The 16,403-nt window shown below is 36.2% G+C and overlaps 1 protein-coding gene across 1 annotated transcript; it reads left to right on the top strand.

The window, feature by feature from the left end:
* Nucleotides 1-583: 583 nt before the first annotated feature.
* LOC141606878 (uncharacterized) lies at nt 584-10,882 on the top strand. Its single transcript, XM_074426232.1, has 13 exons — nt 584-783; nt 873-964; nt 1,528-2,401; nt 2,481-2,548; nt 2,789-2,871; nt 4,883-4,982; nt 5,113-5,198; nt 6,562-6,644; nt 7,423-7,550; nt 7,631-7,732; nt 8,711-9,004; nt 9,118-9,240; nt 10,225-10,882. Exons 1-13 carry the CDS (start codon nt 780-782, stop codon nt 10,606-10,608), a joined length of 2,421 nt encoding a protein of 806 aa, XP_074282333.1. The 5' UTR covers nt 584-779; the 3' UTR covers nt 10,609-10,882.
* The last annotated feature ends 5,521 nt before the right edge of the window (nt 10,883-16,403 follow it).

Here is a 16,403-nt window from a genome sequence, read left to right on the forward strand (position 1 = left end):
CACCTGTGTTGGACGAAAAATTCTTTCGTCCAAGGCCCATAGTGGACGAAAGAATTTTTCGTCCAACACCAGGTCTGGACGAAAATTCTCTTCGTCTAACCCAATTCGTCCTTTTTTTTTTTTTTTTTTTTTTTCGATTGCATTTTCAACAAAAATCCGTCACGAATTCTATCATAATTCCGTCTACATTCATGGCATCTATCCTAATTCGGGATTCAATCGATAATAAAACATAAATTTTTAACAAAACTAAATCGTAAACTAACCTCGTTACTAGCTTCATTGTTGGAATCGTTGTTAAAATCGTTCCCGTTCATGTTGTTAATTACAAAACCCGACTTCTTTTTTTGTTTGAAATATTTTAGTGAGACGGTGACTTGTGTTTTAGTGAGACGGAAATTGCATTTGTGTTTTGAGACGGAAATTGCATTTTGGTGAGACGGATATGGAGTTATGATATGGAGGGCAAACTTGGAAATTTACATTAATTTGTGAAAAAAATGACGATAAAATTAAGGGGCCTAAATAAGGGTGGGCTTCGGTAGGGTATGATATTGTTTAGGATAATTGGTTATGGTGTGACACTGTGACCTGATTACGGATTACCTGACTCCACTTAGCCCAGAAGCAAAACCTAAAAAAAAAAAAACTTTGGCACGACTAAATAATTCTTCTTCTTCTTCCTCCACACCTCCTTTGACATCCCTCTTTCTTCTCCAACTACCTACTTATAACTCGTTAGCCCCAACCCATTATTGGGCTTTCTGCTGATTATAACCATGGGTAACTCTTTCTCTCTCCAGTTACCTCTTTTCATATTCTTCTTGTTTACTGTTTGCCTGATTCTGAATTAAATTTGCATTTGGCTTCAGTTGCAGAACAAGTTACATCTCGTAAGGAGAAGCGAAAAGCCGCCAGACATGACAAAAAACAACTTAAACACCATTCCTTACTTCAACGCCAGGTTTCAACTTACCACTCTTTTTCCGTCTCATTCATTTCTTTACCTTTTTTTTTTTTATGCATTCTCATTACCTACATAAACGATTGACACCACGGAGGTATTATAGATTTCGCATTGTGTCGATACTAGATGTTTCATTTTTACCCGTTGTTCCTGATTGATGTTGGATTTTTGAGTTTCCTTTTACCGTTTGGGTTAACAAATGATTCAGAGTTTAGACGGTGGGAATATAATGTAGGGTGAAAAAGAGAAGCTACCACTTTTCTGTACTAGGTTACCTCAATTTCACAGATAGCTCCGTTCCAATCTCTTGGCTTCGTAACTCAGACGTAATTTATCCTACATATGTTGATTCCAACCCAACCTGCTTAAGCTTCCCTTTAGACGTGTTACACCTGTTACTTGTCCAACATGCTTGTTTCTGTAATATACATGTTTAATTTTTTTTTTTTTTTTAAAGATTCTTGTTAATATTATACTCCGTCTCATGTGTTTCCTGTGTTTACACTATCTATTATTTTTAGTTTTACGGAGGAAATTACTAAATAACTCCCGGTTTCCAGAAATTGCGCAAACTGAAAGGAAATGATTATTCAAGAAATGCCAAAGATGAAACAGCTTCTCGTAGAGACTTTGAGATTGACAGTGATATAGATGAGGGACCACATGAAGGTGCGATGATGAAAAGTAGTCGCCCACATAATTCAAGGGTTAGAAACACGGGTAATGGTAATCTTAATAACAATGATTTCTCTCTAATAGAGAGTGACAGTGAAGGGGAGGTTCCTCTTCCCGTTCCCTTGGGTGCAGTTTCAAAGAGGAGGAAGTTGAGGAACGATAATAGAAATTCCAGTCTAAAGAAAACTAAGTTTGAGGAATACGTAGAATTGGAAACAAAAGGAGCTACGATGGAGGAGGACTTGGAGATGGAGAGGAGATTAGCTAAAAAACTCAAAGTGAAGAATGGCAAATTGAAAGACGATGATGATGGACTAAACTTTTTATTTGATGGTGTTTCTTCTGTTTTTGATTTATCTGAACAAGAGGATAACGAAAACTCAGGCAGTGACACAGTAGACGTACAAAAGATTGCCTCTAAGAAAAGGAAGGAAAAGAAGAAGAAAAAGAAGAGTAAAAAGCAGGTGCTTGAAAGTGATTCTGGTACTGATACTTTTCATAGTGAACAAGTGAAGGAGAGTGGTTTGTTCGAGTCCGGTGAAGAGGGTGAGGCAAATCTGGATAGTGAAACTGTAAGTGTTGAGGGTGCTAAAATCAAAAAAAGCAAGAGAAATAGGAAAAATCTTGACTTAAAGAGCTCTGACAATGAATCTTGTGAAATACAAGAAGCCACGATTGTCTCCAAGTATGTACCACCACATCTGAGGTCTCGGTCAAATGATTTGCAAGAATATTCACATATCCGAAGACGGATTCGGGGTACTTCTTTTAATTGCATCATATTCTTTTGGTGTCTTTTTAGCCATCTGAATACTGACTTGCTTCTCCTTTTGTATAGGACTGTTGAACAGGATGTCTGAGTCCAATGTAGAGTCCATTACTGTGGAAATCTTTTCAATGTTTAAGGTACTTTTACCATATTGAATGTATACATTTGAATCTTGGTCCAACTTTTATATTTTTATATACAGTTAGTTGGTAAGATTTTTCTAATTTTTTGCAAGGCGGAAGGTATGAAGCCTATGTCTTAATTTCTTGGTTTGTAGGTTAGGAGCTCGAGTATGTCCGAATTAGCATCCCAGAAAATTTCCATCTGGGTGCTATTTTTGTTTTCTTTGCCTTACCAGTTCCCTAATTTTTCTGCAGTCAGTCCCACGAGCCGCTGCATTGCAAATTGTTATTGAAGAGGTTTTGGGTTCATGTTCTGGAGGTCCACGCGGCAATGAACAGTAATAGTTTGAGCTTTAAGCATTTAATCATTTCTTTCGCACTTGTCAATCTGTTATATGCTGCTGACACATAAGAACATATGGGTGCCATTTCGCTAACGTTATTTACTGATGGGACGAGGGGGAAAGGGGCACAAGTTGAGGATAGCATTAGCATATGACGTTCTTAATCTGTTGGCAGCTCTACTGATGTAGATGAGCATGTTTTTTCGAGACCAACCCGATGAATAATACTGAACATACTGTGCACATGTATAACTATATATTTGACTGGTTGGCTTATTCACCAACTTGCCGGCAAATAAAACTCGGTGGGACTTAAAAGATTGGATTCTAGATATCATGCTTTGTGTGCCTCTGATGCTATCTTCAGGCCTTCTTAGTAGCAAATCAGTTGATGAAGGGAATCTTAGTTACATAATTATCTTAATACTTTTTAAAAACTACAACAAAGCCTTATCAGCTAATATAAAACTTTGTACGGAATCACCATGTGAAGTAGTAGAACAATTAAAAAGAAGACAAAAGGGAAACCAGATGGTAAAAAAAGCAGAAAGAAGAGAGAGAAATTTCAGAGCTAATTGTCTGGGTTTCCTTTCCTTGGCTAAAAGGAGCTTTTTGTAAAAAAAAAAGAGCATGGCTCTGTTATATGTACATCCTACTCCAGTCCCCTTTGCATCCCGTGGCAGGTCCAGACATTCGGTAAAATTGTGTCTTAAGCAGGGTTACCGGATTCGCAATTCGTTCAATTCGCTTTCTTAATTCTAATTCGCGATTCGCTCAATTTAGCGAATTCAATACGCTGGCGAATTATATTATTTTAAAATTCGGTAATTCGTCGAATCCAATTCGCAAAAGGATTATCCTTTTATATCAACAAAGCTAAAAAAAATCATCTTCCTCTCAGAAATCAAAATCAAATTAAAGCTAAATCTACAAATCTACAATAGTGAATCAAATCATTGTGCTTGGCTTCAAATTTCAAACTTCAAAATAACCAGGTATCTTGTCTATACTTCAATTTTTCCTGTTTTTTTTTTGTTTTTAGCATAATCATATAATTCGCTCATCTCGGCGAATAATTCGCGAATTGAGACGAATTAAGATGAAAATGAATTGCGAATTAATTCGTTCGAATTAATTCGCAATTCGGAGGGGGACGAGCGAATTAGGTAACCCTGGTCTTAAGCATTCTAGGAGAAAAGCTAGAACCCCATTCATTAAGTTCTTCAGAGATGCATCGTTGACTTTGTTTATAATGGATATCAAGAACGATACTATAGGATCCTCAAAGGAGCATAAGGACACTATAGGATCCTCAAAGGAGCATAAGGACAGCAACCTAGTTCTCAAATTAAATTTGCTCTAGCGTGTAAATGTACAAAATTTTGTTTTTACTAGCACAATTTTTTGATTGATTAGGACACTGAAGTGGTCTTACATAGCAGATGATCGTTTTCACTTTTCAGGATAAGGCTTTTTTTTCAGGGCATTATGCTGATATTCTTTTTGTGGAGGCTTTGTTTGTACTTGCTTTCCTTACCCCATTGATGAATTATACATACAACCACTGATTCTCTTCAAGTGAAAAAAGAAAACTGCTTCCTGACACTTGTATATCCTTGCTCCATCGTTATGGTAATTTAATTGTACCATCGATCCTAAACTTCAGACTATATAGTCTACTTATCTTTGCTTGTGCGCGTGACTATTTATGTTGTGATTAATGTCATGGTTTGGTGTGTTTTTAATTTACTCCATTGTTTCGGGCCGGCATTGACAAGTTGAATTCATATGTGATTTGTGGTCTTTGACTATTTAAAACATGGTTTGATGTAATCTAGTCTTCTTTTTCTTCAGCTCTTATGTGTGCAAACTCTGCAAAGATCTAATTTATCTTTTGTTCATTACTGTTCGTTGTTGATATATATATTTTCTGGTTTATGTTGGAACATATTGATCATAATATCATATTCTAGCATATTTGAGACAAATGCTTATTTTTGTGAAGGTATGCTTCTGTGTTTGCGGCATTTGTAGCTGGTATGGCTTCTATGGTTGGAATGGAGTTTGGTGCGAAGCTCTTGTCATCTCTTGCCAAATGTTTTGAGGTGAAGTGTCTCTGCATTTGTTTGTATCATCAACTTTAGTATCAGCATAACTCCCCCCTAAGTCTTCAACCCGCTTTAGTGTATTACTTCGTGCGTTGGACTGATACTTTTATTGCTGTTTTCCTATTAGGATGAGTATTTGAAGGAAGACAATTTATCACTTAGGAATTTATCCCTTTTTCTCTCTTACTTGTGCATATTTGGAGTATGCTCCAGGTGAATTCCTGATTTATGCTATAGTTTTCACTTGTATTTCTGTAATTTGTTTGTCGTATTTGTGGTTTGATGATTTCCCGTAAACACAGAACTCCTTCTGTCCAAGGTAAAGTGGGATTTACAAGTTAGAATAAAGTCATCTGATAGCAATTAGAATGCATTCAGACTTGACTACTTTTTGTGTGTTATTGTGCTGTGTTTTCGTTTGTCCTCATGTTTCTCTATATTTTGTTAAAGATATTAACATGCAGTGGTTAGCAATGGGCCTGAATTGGGAGTCTGTTCTGTACTTTGTTGTCATCATGAGTGGGATTTCCTTTGATTGATAATTCCAGCAACTAGAATGCATTCAGACTTGACTACTTTTTGTGTGTTATTGTGCTGTGTTTTCGTTTGTCCTCATGTTTCTCTATATTTTGTTAAAGATATTAGCATGCAGTGGTTAGCGATGGGCTGGAATTGGGAGTCTGTTCTGCACTTTGTTGTCATCATGAGTGGATTTCCTTTGATTGATAATTCCAGCATTGCGTACAGGCTCCATTTTTGTTTTCTTGTAGGGGATCAGTTCCAAGTGTGCTTCAAAAGGCACACGATTCGATTAGGTTGTCTGCATTATTTTCCTATATTCCACAAAAGACCTATATATATTCTGAGTTTCTGACTATCTTCTGATACAACATCCAAGTGTATCCCTTGTAAATTGCTAGTATGTGGCGGCTTGAGCTGTGAAGTATTACTTCACCGCCAATTGCTCGTTGTCATTTATTTTATAAGTGGCTATAGTACTGCAGCTTTATGCCTGTTTATGATTTTGCTGACTTTGCTTGATAGCTCTAGCCCCATATACTGCTCTATGTTCCTCTCTACAAGGGTTTCATGCATACACTCGCGTCAATAAGGTTGTTATGTTTGTTTGCTGATATACTTGGTAGAGTGGTAGGGATATTTTTGCATTTGTGTGATACATCATATTAAAGCATTGTTTGGATATAAAAGTAGCAAGGATGGGGCAGGGAGGCCGGAGAATAGAGGGAGAAGAAGGGGAGGGGTAATGGAAAATCGGTGTTTTCCTTCAAATAGTTGGTTGTAAGAGAGAAAATGGATCCTCTGTTCCCTTCCAACACAATTTGCTATCCAAACAAAGGAGATAGTTCCCCTTGTTTTACTCCAAATAACTACATCCAAACAAAAGGTAAGTAGGTATAGTTTGAGTTCGGGACAATTGTGTTCCTATGCAGTATTCTAGTGCATTAAGTAAAACAAAATTTATGTCTGATTATCTCAGTTTCGCCGTTTGCTGTCATTAGCTTAGAGACAGTATGTTATTAACTTGACTACGATTCGCCTCTGTTTGTGTTCCCAGTGACTTGATGTATAGCTTTCTGATCAAGCTAAGCAAACGGCTGACAGAAGTTGATGTCTCAACCATCATGTCAATTTTGCATTGTAAGATTTCTTGTTCCTTGCCTATCCCTGTATCTGCATTGACAGACATAGTGCAATGAGTATCTTTTTCGGGTCATCTTTTGTACCATCAATTACAAACCACTGGAGATTCTGTGTTAAAAGTAGCATTACCCATCACCATATATATTGGAATGCTGCTTGGGTAAGGTGTGTCCATGTAAGACTGTTTGGTAAAACTACCAAACAAGTTGAAAATGTAGCTAAAACCTGAAAAGGTACTTGAAAACTGAAAAGCTAACGGAAACCTTAAAAGGTAGCTGAAAATTAGGAACTGATAAGGTAATTGATTATATAAAAAATGTTTGGCAAAACATAAAAGGATATAATAATTATTTAATATTATCAATTGAAGTGGTAAAAAAGGAATATAAACTAGGATCAGGTACGTGAAATCCCAAATGCTACCCTGGGTAGCATTTCATTTCAGGTAGCTTATTTGCACAAATAAGCTACTTGCCAAATACTTGCAAAAAATTAAGCTACCTGAATTTTTTGTCAAAAAAGCTACTTCAGTCGAAAAAAGGAGGTACCTGAAATGTAGTGCTAAACAGAGCCTAAGTACCTTTAGGCTTTATCTATACACATGCAAAGGGATTCTATCAATTAAAGCCTTGAATCTTGATAAAAATACGCGGTGATTTGGATATTTGATTTTAATAAATGTAATGTGAAGCTGCAATGCCACTTCAATTTGAATCATATTCAATTTTGACAGTTTCATTGAAGTAACCAATTCTGTTTTACTTCTCTCTACCAGGTTGTGGAATGAAGATAAGAGGTGATGATCCTACTGCCATGAAAGACTTTATCCTCAGTGTCCAAGGAAGGGTGAATGAGTTGAAGGCTGGCTCTGGAGATGTGGAGGCGATGAAATATGGCAAAAGAGTAGGATTTTTGTAGCTCCCTTATCTATTTGACCGTTGTGAGCTCATTGAAGCTTTATTGAATACATCTGAATTCTGCAGATGGAATTCATGCTAGAGACTATATGCGACATCAAGAACAATAAAAAGAAAGCTAAAGAGGATACTCCACCGCACACACGTATAAAGAAATGGCTGCAGAAGGTTCTGATCACTCTCACCTCCAACAAAACGTTACAATTTTGTTCTACTTGTTTTATCTTTTTTTTTCCCCTTATTTGGCATTTTGCACATCATTCATTTAGAAATCTGATTGTGTTTTATTAAAAACTGAATGAATGTGTTTAAACTACTTTTGCGTTGATTTGCCACCAAAGTTATGAACAATGGAGAGAAAGGGTGTCAAGAAATCTAGGAAAAGTTGCACAAAAGAGTAATTATCGTTGTTGTGGCCAATTATCAGTTTATCACTGTTCAGTTCGCAGCATGGGCTATAATAGAAAAATCTTTTGTGCTTGTTTGCTTCTACCAACAGATTTAATTAACTGAATCTGTCCTAAATCCTGCATTTCTTGTACAATTGTAGCATATTTCTGCTGCGTGATTATAGAGTTGCGGATTTGATCCACGTGAATATAATACCTGAAAACTGAAAATGGATGCGCTGTGAAATCTAATGATAACTATGGACTACTTGTTAAGTTGTTATTCACATAGAAGTTTCTAACTCTTCACTGTCTTTTATATGTTTTGCCTATGGTATTGTTTCAGTTCAACTTAATGTGTAAGAAGTGGGTGCCAGGTAGATCTTTCTAGTTGCGTTTGTTGTGGAGGCTTGAGCTTTACCATTAGTATAAACCTTTCATGCCTCTTTTGAATCATGATGTGGATATATCTGCTTCACAATTGCACGGATCGGTTGAACGGTCCTGAAACATAATTGGCCGTACATAACAAAATTTATATGTGAACTAGGTCACTTGAGTGCTTTATATTTGAACCCATTAGTGTGAACTCTTAACCATTGCGCAAAATAAATCGAGCACTGAACTGTCCAACGCTGATCTGCCTGTAGGTCTCAGATAGATAGTGTGCTTGTAGCTTCTGACTCTTCTCTGATCCATTGTACTTTTATATATGTTGGTCGATTTGTTTATACAAGCTGTTTTCCTTTGTCCTCAGCTTGGTGTTGAGAATATTACCATCAGTGGAATTGATTGGAACAAGCTACTTGATCCTGAAAAGAATGGACAATGGTGGCATTCTGGGGATGTATCTTCTCCAATTGAAGATATCAGCACAGTTGCTGGTAAAATGGACAGAGACGTGCATGAGGCCCAAAAGATGCTCAAACTAGCCGCAACGCAAAGAATGAATACGGATACTAGAAGGGCAATTTTTTGTGTCATAATGAGTGCGGAGGATTACATTGATGCTTTTGAGCAGTTACTGAGCTTAAATTTGCAAGGAAAGCAGGTTTATACCCGGCTGTACATTTTTACTGTTCAATATCATCATATTAAATCTAACTTTGCAAAAGTATACTTTGGATTAGAAGTGAAATTCAGCTGTGTGACATGCCTTTACAGGACCGAGAGATCATGCGGGTTCTTGTAGAGTGTTGCGTGCAGGAGAAAGTGTTCAATAAGTACTATACTGCACTTGCTTTAAAACTTTGCAGCCATGACAAGAACCATAAGTTCAGTTTACAGGTTTGGTTTCATTTTTCAACTAACCTTTTTCATCCTTTCCTTTTCCAAGTAGTCATGTACTTTATGCATCGTAGAAAATGATCTCAATGTGATACACTGATACCATGAATGCTAAAATGGAAATTGATACCAGAGTTTTTGTTACCAAATGAAGGTAGCAAGTGTATCGAGAAAGTTTATATTTGAAGCTCACTTCATAACGACATTACCCCAATGCCTCATAATCGTATGGGGGGTAAGAGAGTTATGCTTATAGACTATAGACGCCTTTTAATTTGATTTGCCTCAAGAATTGCATCACTTGACTCCTAGATCACTATAGAATAAAAGTCAGGTAGTAGCCAGTTGACCTTTGGCCCATCATATTCCTGCACCAAATAATAGTGAATCACTGAATCTTTATCTTTGCAACGACGTGTCTCTAATTCAACGAAGCAGACGTATAGCAGTCAACTACTCAACTGTGCAAGCTGGACATTAGATGTTTTCATTTGTGGGTCTGGAGAAGTATCAATAGATGTGTACTGGAACTAAACGTGTTTCTGTGAATAAATTTAGATATATAATTTTAAATTAGTCATTTCGTGTTATTTCTAATCATTTCGACAATTTTCACTTAGGCGGAATCAAGTTGGGTCATTTTGGGGCAGGACAAAAACTAGTGCAGCATAGTTTTGGCTAACTATGGGCGGGAGGGGGTCAATTCAATTGTCAAATTTTTCTGTTTCGGTCTAATACAGGTCTCAGGTCCTTGGGTCAGGGCTATCTAAACTACTGATTTCACATCCTGCACACTAGAATATAGCAGTTGAACTCTTTATCTGCTGTTCTGATATTTGTAGCACAGATTTTTGTCTGAGACCACATTTAATGTCTACAGTGACCTATTATCTCGTAACCATTTTCGTAAAGTTTGTGACCATTTTGTACAAGACCTTGCTATTTTAGTAGATAGATAAGTAACTACTGTTTATTATAATTCAGTACTGTCTGTGGGACCAATTTAAAGAGGTGGAGTCCATGCCGTTGTTGAGATCGATGCACCTGGCGAAATTCGCGGCGGATATGCTTGCCGGATTCTCTCTTTCCCTCGCAGTCTTAAAAGTTGTGGATCTCATGGATGTAACCCAGCTCACATCAAAGAGGATAATGCATTTTCGGATGCTCTTTGAGGCAATCTTCAAGCACCCAGATAACATTGTGTGGAACATGTTTACAAGGGTGGCTGTCACCCCAGAGCTGGAAGATCTTCGAAATGGGATGGAGTTGTTCATCAGGGAGTACGTAGTATCGGCTAACAAAGACTTTGGTAAGAAATTTAAGCTTGCTAAGAAAGCTCTGAGCAATGTCGAAGGTGTATTGATGTAGATTTCATTCTAGTTGTTAGGAAGTTTAATTTTTGCTGTGGAAACTTGGACAAGTTTTTCCAAAGGTTGGTCATAATGCTCCCTCTATGCGGCTTTGTAAGTAGAAATAGAGAATTTGTTATCATTTATTCCTTGTTCATCTAAATGCTAGGGTGGCTCGTATGCGAGTGCACTGTATTTTTTAGATTGTGTTATAGGGAATTCCGCAATTAAATTAATAGCGTGCATCTCAATTGATGGTTAAGAAGGTTAGAACATTTAATATTGTTCAAAAATTCTGTAGAGTAAAGGCCAGACTTGCCTATAGTTGCATCATCTTTACCGACCTTATCAGAGCTTAATTAATTCTCTCTTGCCCCCTGGATATGAGATAACACAAACATTTACTTGTTCAACTATTTCGTGAGTCGTTGCTAGTATGCCCTTTCTTGAAGATAATCTTGGTCCATAACTAGTTTTGAAGAATTATGGAGGCAATGGGATGTGTCATGTGCTGAATAACTACCTCCGTAGAGGAACTCTATATCAACCTCACCATTATTTGGAGTATTAGTAACAACCACAGGTGACACAGACTTTGAAATCACCTCAGTACTCATACGAAGAGCGGACTTTTTAGATACCCATTTCTTAGTTACAGGGGCTGGTTGAGGAGTTTCCTACACTTGTCTCTCTCATACCCAGCCTAGCCCCCCAACATTCATCAGATTATCCTTCGTCAGTTCCACATTTTCATGCCAATCACGCATAATAAGGGACTTATTATCAAACAAATAATGTCCTTGTTTGAGAATAGCCAGCTTACTTGCTTCATTTTTAAAACGAACCAAAAAGATATCATTAGGTATAAATGATACATTATTAATTGGGTAATTAGCCCAGGTTCGCCTGACAAATCCTTCAACTACATCCTATGGTGGGTCAGCTCCTAATATGAAGCAATACACCCAAGATTTTCAGTAGTTCAGTTCATCTCGGACATCCTCGCCAGTGCACTGTATCAAATTAGAAGGCTCCTCTTCAATACGTTCCAGGGATTGGTTTTTTCTCGCCTTGAATTATCCACTCTTCTCCATCCTCATCAAGTTCTAAAGACTTAAGTTCGAACGAAGCAATACCAGTGATTTCGTTCACATTCTTCGTCTTTTCAACATCAGATTCAGACGGTCCAGATTTAGATTTTTGATTAATAGGATTAGGAGAAGAAATTGATGACATGTTTTTGGCTTTTTTGGATAGAATTTGATGAAGAAGCGTGATTAATTACGCCTCTCGCCATTGCTTTCCCAATTAGATGAACGAAACTCTATCTTTTGTGTATTTTTAGAGCTTTTTTGCTCTCTAGTTTCACACTCTTCAATTTATCTAAGATCGTTTATTTAAAGCTAGACTTTGGTCGTTGTTAGTGTAGATACCCGTATCTGTCAAGATACTGACATCTATAAGACTCCCGACCAACATCCGGTGATGATATAACGTTAATGTATGAGCGGGATAAAAGCCGACAGACGAAATCGGTGGAGTTTGGTTGACTATATAAATCGAATAAAGGTGGTTGTTGTTCTGATTAATTTTTAAAAGGTTTTTAATGTTTCATTTATCTGAAATTAATTTAAAAGTTTTGAGAAATACTCCACTTTTTAGCAAATTGATTTTAAATAAAATGCATTTTTGATTAATGGATTTTTAATCAAGTAATTCACATTTCGGAGTTTGTATTTTGAATATTTATCGTTCGTTTATTCGTTTTAAAAGCGATTTTTAATCTGATTCGGACCCGATTCACTCATTCACCTTCGGCTCGATTTCCCATGCAAAAACCAGCGAAAGCCACCTCAAATGGCAGCCATAATCGAGCCCGAACACAAGCAGGCCAAGCCTCTAACCCGTGTTCAGCACCTATGCCTAAACCCGCTTCATTTCGACCCATTTCTTGCATTCACCAGCTACACAACCCAAGACTAGATTTCCCATACCCATTTCCCCTCACCAAGCCTCACTATGTCCCTGCTTCGACCCCCTACTCCAAGCAAAAACAGCAGCTCCTTTCCCCTCCACCCATGTTCAAGCTCCAAGCACGAACCCGTCCCATTTTATCACCCAAATCCGTCACCAATGACACCACCACCCACGACCTATGTCCACATACATTCCCTTCCCCTTTCTTACTATACAATCAAACACCTCTCGAAACCCTACCCTAGCTCGTCCAAAACCGATCAGTAGCAGCACACACAAGAACAGGCCCAGCTCCAAACATAAACACCTCATCCACCCTTCAAGGAGACATCAAAACCTCTCATTATCACCTGAAAATCTAGCAAAAACCCTAGTGATTCGTTTGCGAAAAACTAAGTCTCTGACCAGCACCCATTATCGACCAATTTAGCATATGCAGTCCCAAGATTCCAAAACAATCAATAAGTCTTTTTTTTTTTTTTTGTTATCGTTTGATTCTCCAACGACCACAGCAAAGACGGTCGCAAACAAGCATTTCTATTTTCGAAAAACCAACTTGAACGTCGTACCTTTGTCAATTTAAGCACATTTTCGAGATTGATATCAACTCCGAGTTAGGCATCCCATCTCATACATGTAAGTTGAGAGTGCACATCTCCTTTTACCTTATCTTGTCTAGTTTTATTTCGTTTTTAAGCCTTATTGTATCGTTTTCTTTTTTCGGTATTTTCCCCTTTACCTAGTTTTAACTCACATGTTAATCACCAAGTACCCATTAATCGTTTAAATCTGATCTTGACTTGTAAATGGATTAGCTAAGCAAACTAGTATAGCCTTTGTTTTGTTATATTGATAAGTTTGTTTAATTTCGCTTGCTAATGATTATGGCGTGTATTTATGAAAGCATGTTAACAAGTGTAGCATAGTCTAAAACAAGTCATAGCACCCTTGTTTTCGACGCCAAAACCGAGTCTGACCTGACCATTAGAAAAATACTTGACCACCTTTAGAGAAATACTTGACAACCTTTCTGACAATATTTGCAAACTTCACATTCCCACGATTCTAACGAGTCCAAAAACACCCAAACAAGCATCGTTTGTACCTTCAAAAACTGTTTTTTTCGAAAATGCTTAATGTATACATTACGTCAATTAGCCACGCAACACGTCCAAGTTCCCGTCTCCTTTAGCTTGTTTTTATATTCTTATGTACATTTATTGTAAATTTTATTAACCCATTGATATGGGTCATAATAATATACCAAGTAATTTTTAATCCATACAAAGAAATAGTCATTAAATGATAACATGTAAGTTTCAGTTTATTATACTCATTTTCATTTCGACTCTATAAATAAAACACTTAAACAAGAATTATTCATTCACAAAATCGAAAGTTATTCATCCACAAATTCCAAAGTTCAAAAATTCAGCAAAGAAAAATTGCAACACGTTATACAAGCCAACAAAAAGAATGATTGCCTATATATGAGTTGAAATCTGCCACACTCATATATTGAAGCTAGAGTTGTGCACATATGAAAGATAGACAATTACAACTATTCAGAAAAGGTAGACTAGCATAGCATAGATATATCGTTCATTGATGAAAATATAAGTAATTAACACAAACAACTTTTTAATTCAACAAATTTATATTGCAAATGTAAATAATTATATTTTCTTTCAGCAAAATATTATTGAAAAATGCTTATTGAAGAAGTTTGAAGACAAAATCAAGGATGTACATTCTTATAAGGTTTCAAAATTTCAATCTATATACAAACAAGGAAATAACATAGCGACATCACATACATGCCAATCAGGATTTGGAACAACAACAATGGTGGAGGAGATAAAAATCGAATCTATGCCCACTTATGGATTCAAATTAGTTAGTTTCAAAGATATCATTGATAACAAATTGGATGTACGACATTTAATAGGTGCTTTACTTTTTAAAATTTACTTAACTTTACGATAATCAATTACATTTTATATTAACCTTACACATTTTTTTTATAATTAGATGCTAATTTAATTGTTTTTTTCATAATTTTTGGATGTTATTGGAAACGTGGATGAATGTCATGCAGTTTCGGAAAAGAACGACTTAAGGAGTACTAAAATAGACCTTTCAGATTAAAGGTAAGCAATTCATTAACAAAATGAAATTAAATTCTAAAGTTACCATTACTTTAAATATTACTCCGTTCAGGAAAAAAAAAAGAATTATTGCTAAAAAAATTACAACCAAGAACAACTACCATTTTGGCTTTGGGGTCCTTACATTGTGAAAGCAACAAAAATTGCAAGAGAAAAATATGGTAGTGTTATTTTTACAATGTTATCGACTATTCTTTACAATGTTATTGACTATTGTAAAAAGGATTTTTCTAAAATGTGCCATAAGGGCACATGTTAATAACCTTAATATGGTAAGATTGACAACATATTCTCATGAGATATTTAACTATAAACTCATTGTTACCATAATTAGTGAGAATATATTGTCACATTTTAGAAAAACTGATGTAAAAATAACACCACCAGTCCACCATGCCTCTTGTAACAACCCTTTGAACACATTGCAAAGCAACTATTGGGTTTTCTATAAAACAACTATTGGTTTTTCTATCAAGAAGTAATTTTCTCTTACAATTTTTTTTTTTGCTTCTACAACTTAAGAACCCAAAGCCAAAATAGTAGTTGTTTTTGGCTAATAATTTATATTTTTATATACGGAGTAATATTTAAAGCAATGGTAACTTTAAAATTTAATTTCATTTTGATAATGAATTGCTTACCTTTGATCTGAAATATCTACTTTAGTGCTCCATAAGTCGTTCTTTTCCAAAAATGCATGACATTAATCCACATTTTCAATTACATATAAAAGGTACGAAAAATAACCATTAATTTAGCATCTAATTAGACAAAAAAAGTAAGGTTAGTATAAAATGTAATTGACTATCGTAAGGTTAAGTAAATTTTAAAAAGTAGAGATCGTCGTAGACAAGTGCTGGAAGGAAACATGGTCTGCATCAGGCAGCCAATTGAGGCGCGAGCCGTCAGGCGATGCAAACATGCCTGTCCTGATTTGAAAATTGGAAAATGGTTGGCCTGTTTAGGCGCGAGTCAACATACTGTACAAGGTACATCTTCTGACTGTTAAAATGTTTGTAAAATGGTTTGAAAAGAGGGTATTTGAACCCGTCTTGATTTGAAAAGGTCGTTTAGACTGCTTTTGTGTCAAGGTGGGGAACGAGACTTGAATAATCATCATTGTATTGACAATATTCGATGTCGGGTTCGGTTTTGCAAGCTTGACATGAATAGTTTTGAAAATGATTATGAACTTATTGTTTTAAGTTCATTTGTTTGTAATTAGTCAATGTTTATCATCGTACTCTGGTTGAAAACCGACATGGTATGTGGAACCAAGGATGACTTTGTATTTGTGACTAATATGTTTGTTTTGAAAGGTAAAGAAATGAAATAAAAAGTTTTAAAATGCCTTTTAAAATGTAGTTAACCAAATGTTATCACCGAAATACGGATTAAACCGTCATGGAATTAGGAACCAAGGGTAAAAATGTTTCATGGTTAAAAGTTTATCATGAAAAATGATTTGAAATATTTGAAATGGTAAAAAGCGATTACAAATAAGAAATGAAATAAAGAAGGATGAGACCAAACACGGCTGGATTAAAGCTTCAGAGGGCATTGAGGCGCGAGCCTCTCTGCTATACAAGCAGCCCCTATCTCCGACTAAAATCCGGTTTTGGCTCATCTAACCTATAGTTGAATCATGTTATGCATGTTTTAGCATGTT

Source organism: Silene latifolia, chromosome 1, assembly GCF_048544455.1.
Source record: "Silene latifolia isolate original U9 population chromosome 1, ASM4854445v1, whole genome shotgun sequence".
NCBI lineage: Eukaryota > Viridiplantae > Streptophyta > Magnoliopsida > Caryophyllales > Caryophyllaceae > Silene > Silene latifolia.

Coding starts and splice junctions, on each gene's coding strand:
- LOC141606878 (XM_074426232.1), top strand. Junction 2,549..2,788: donor AAATCTTTTCAATGTTTAAG/GTACTTTTACCA, acceptor ATTTTTCTGCAG/TCAGTCCCACGAGCCGCTGC. Junction 6,645..7,422: donor CATCATGTCAATTTTGCATT/GTAAGATTTCTT, acceptor TCTCTCTACCAG/GTTGTGGAATGAAGATAAGA.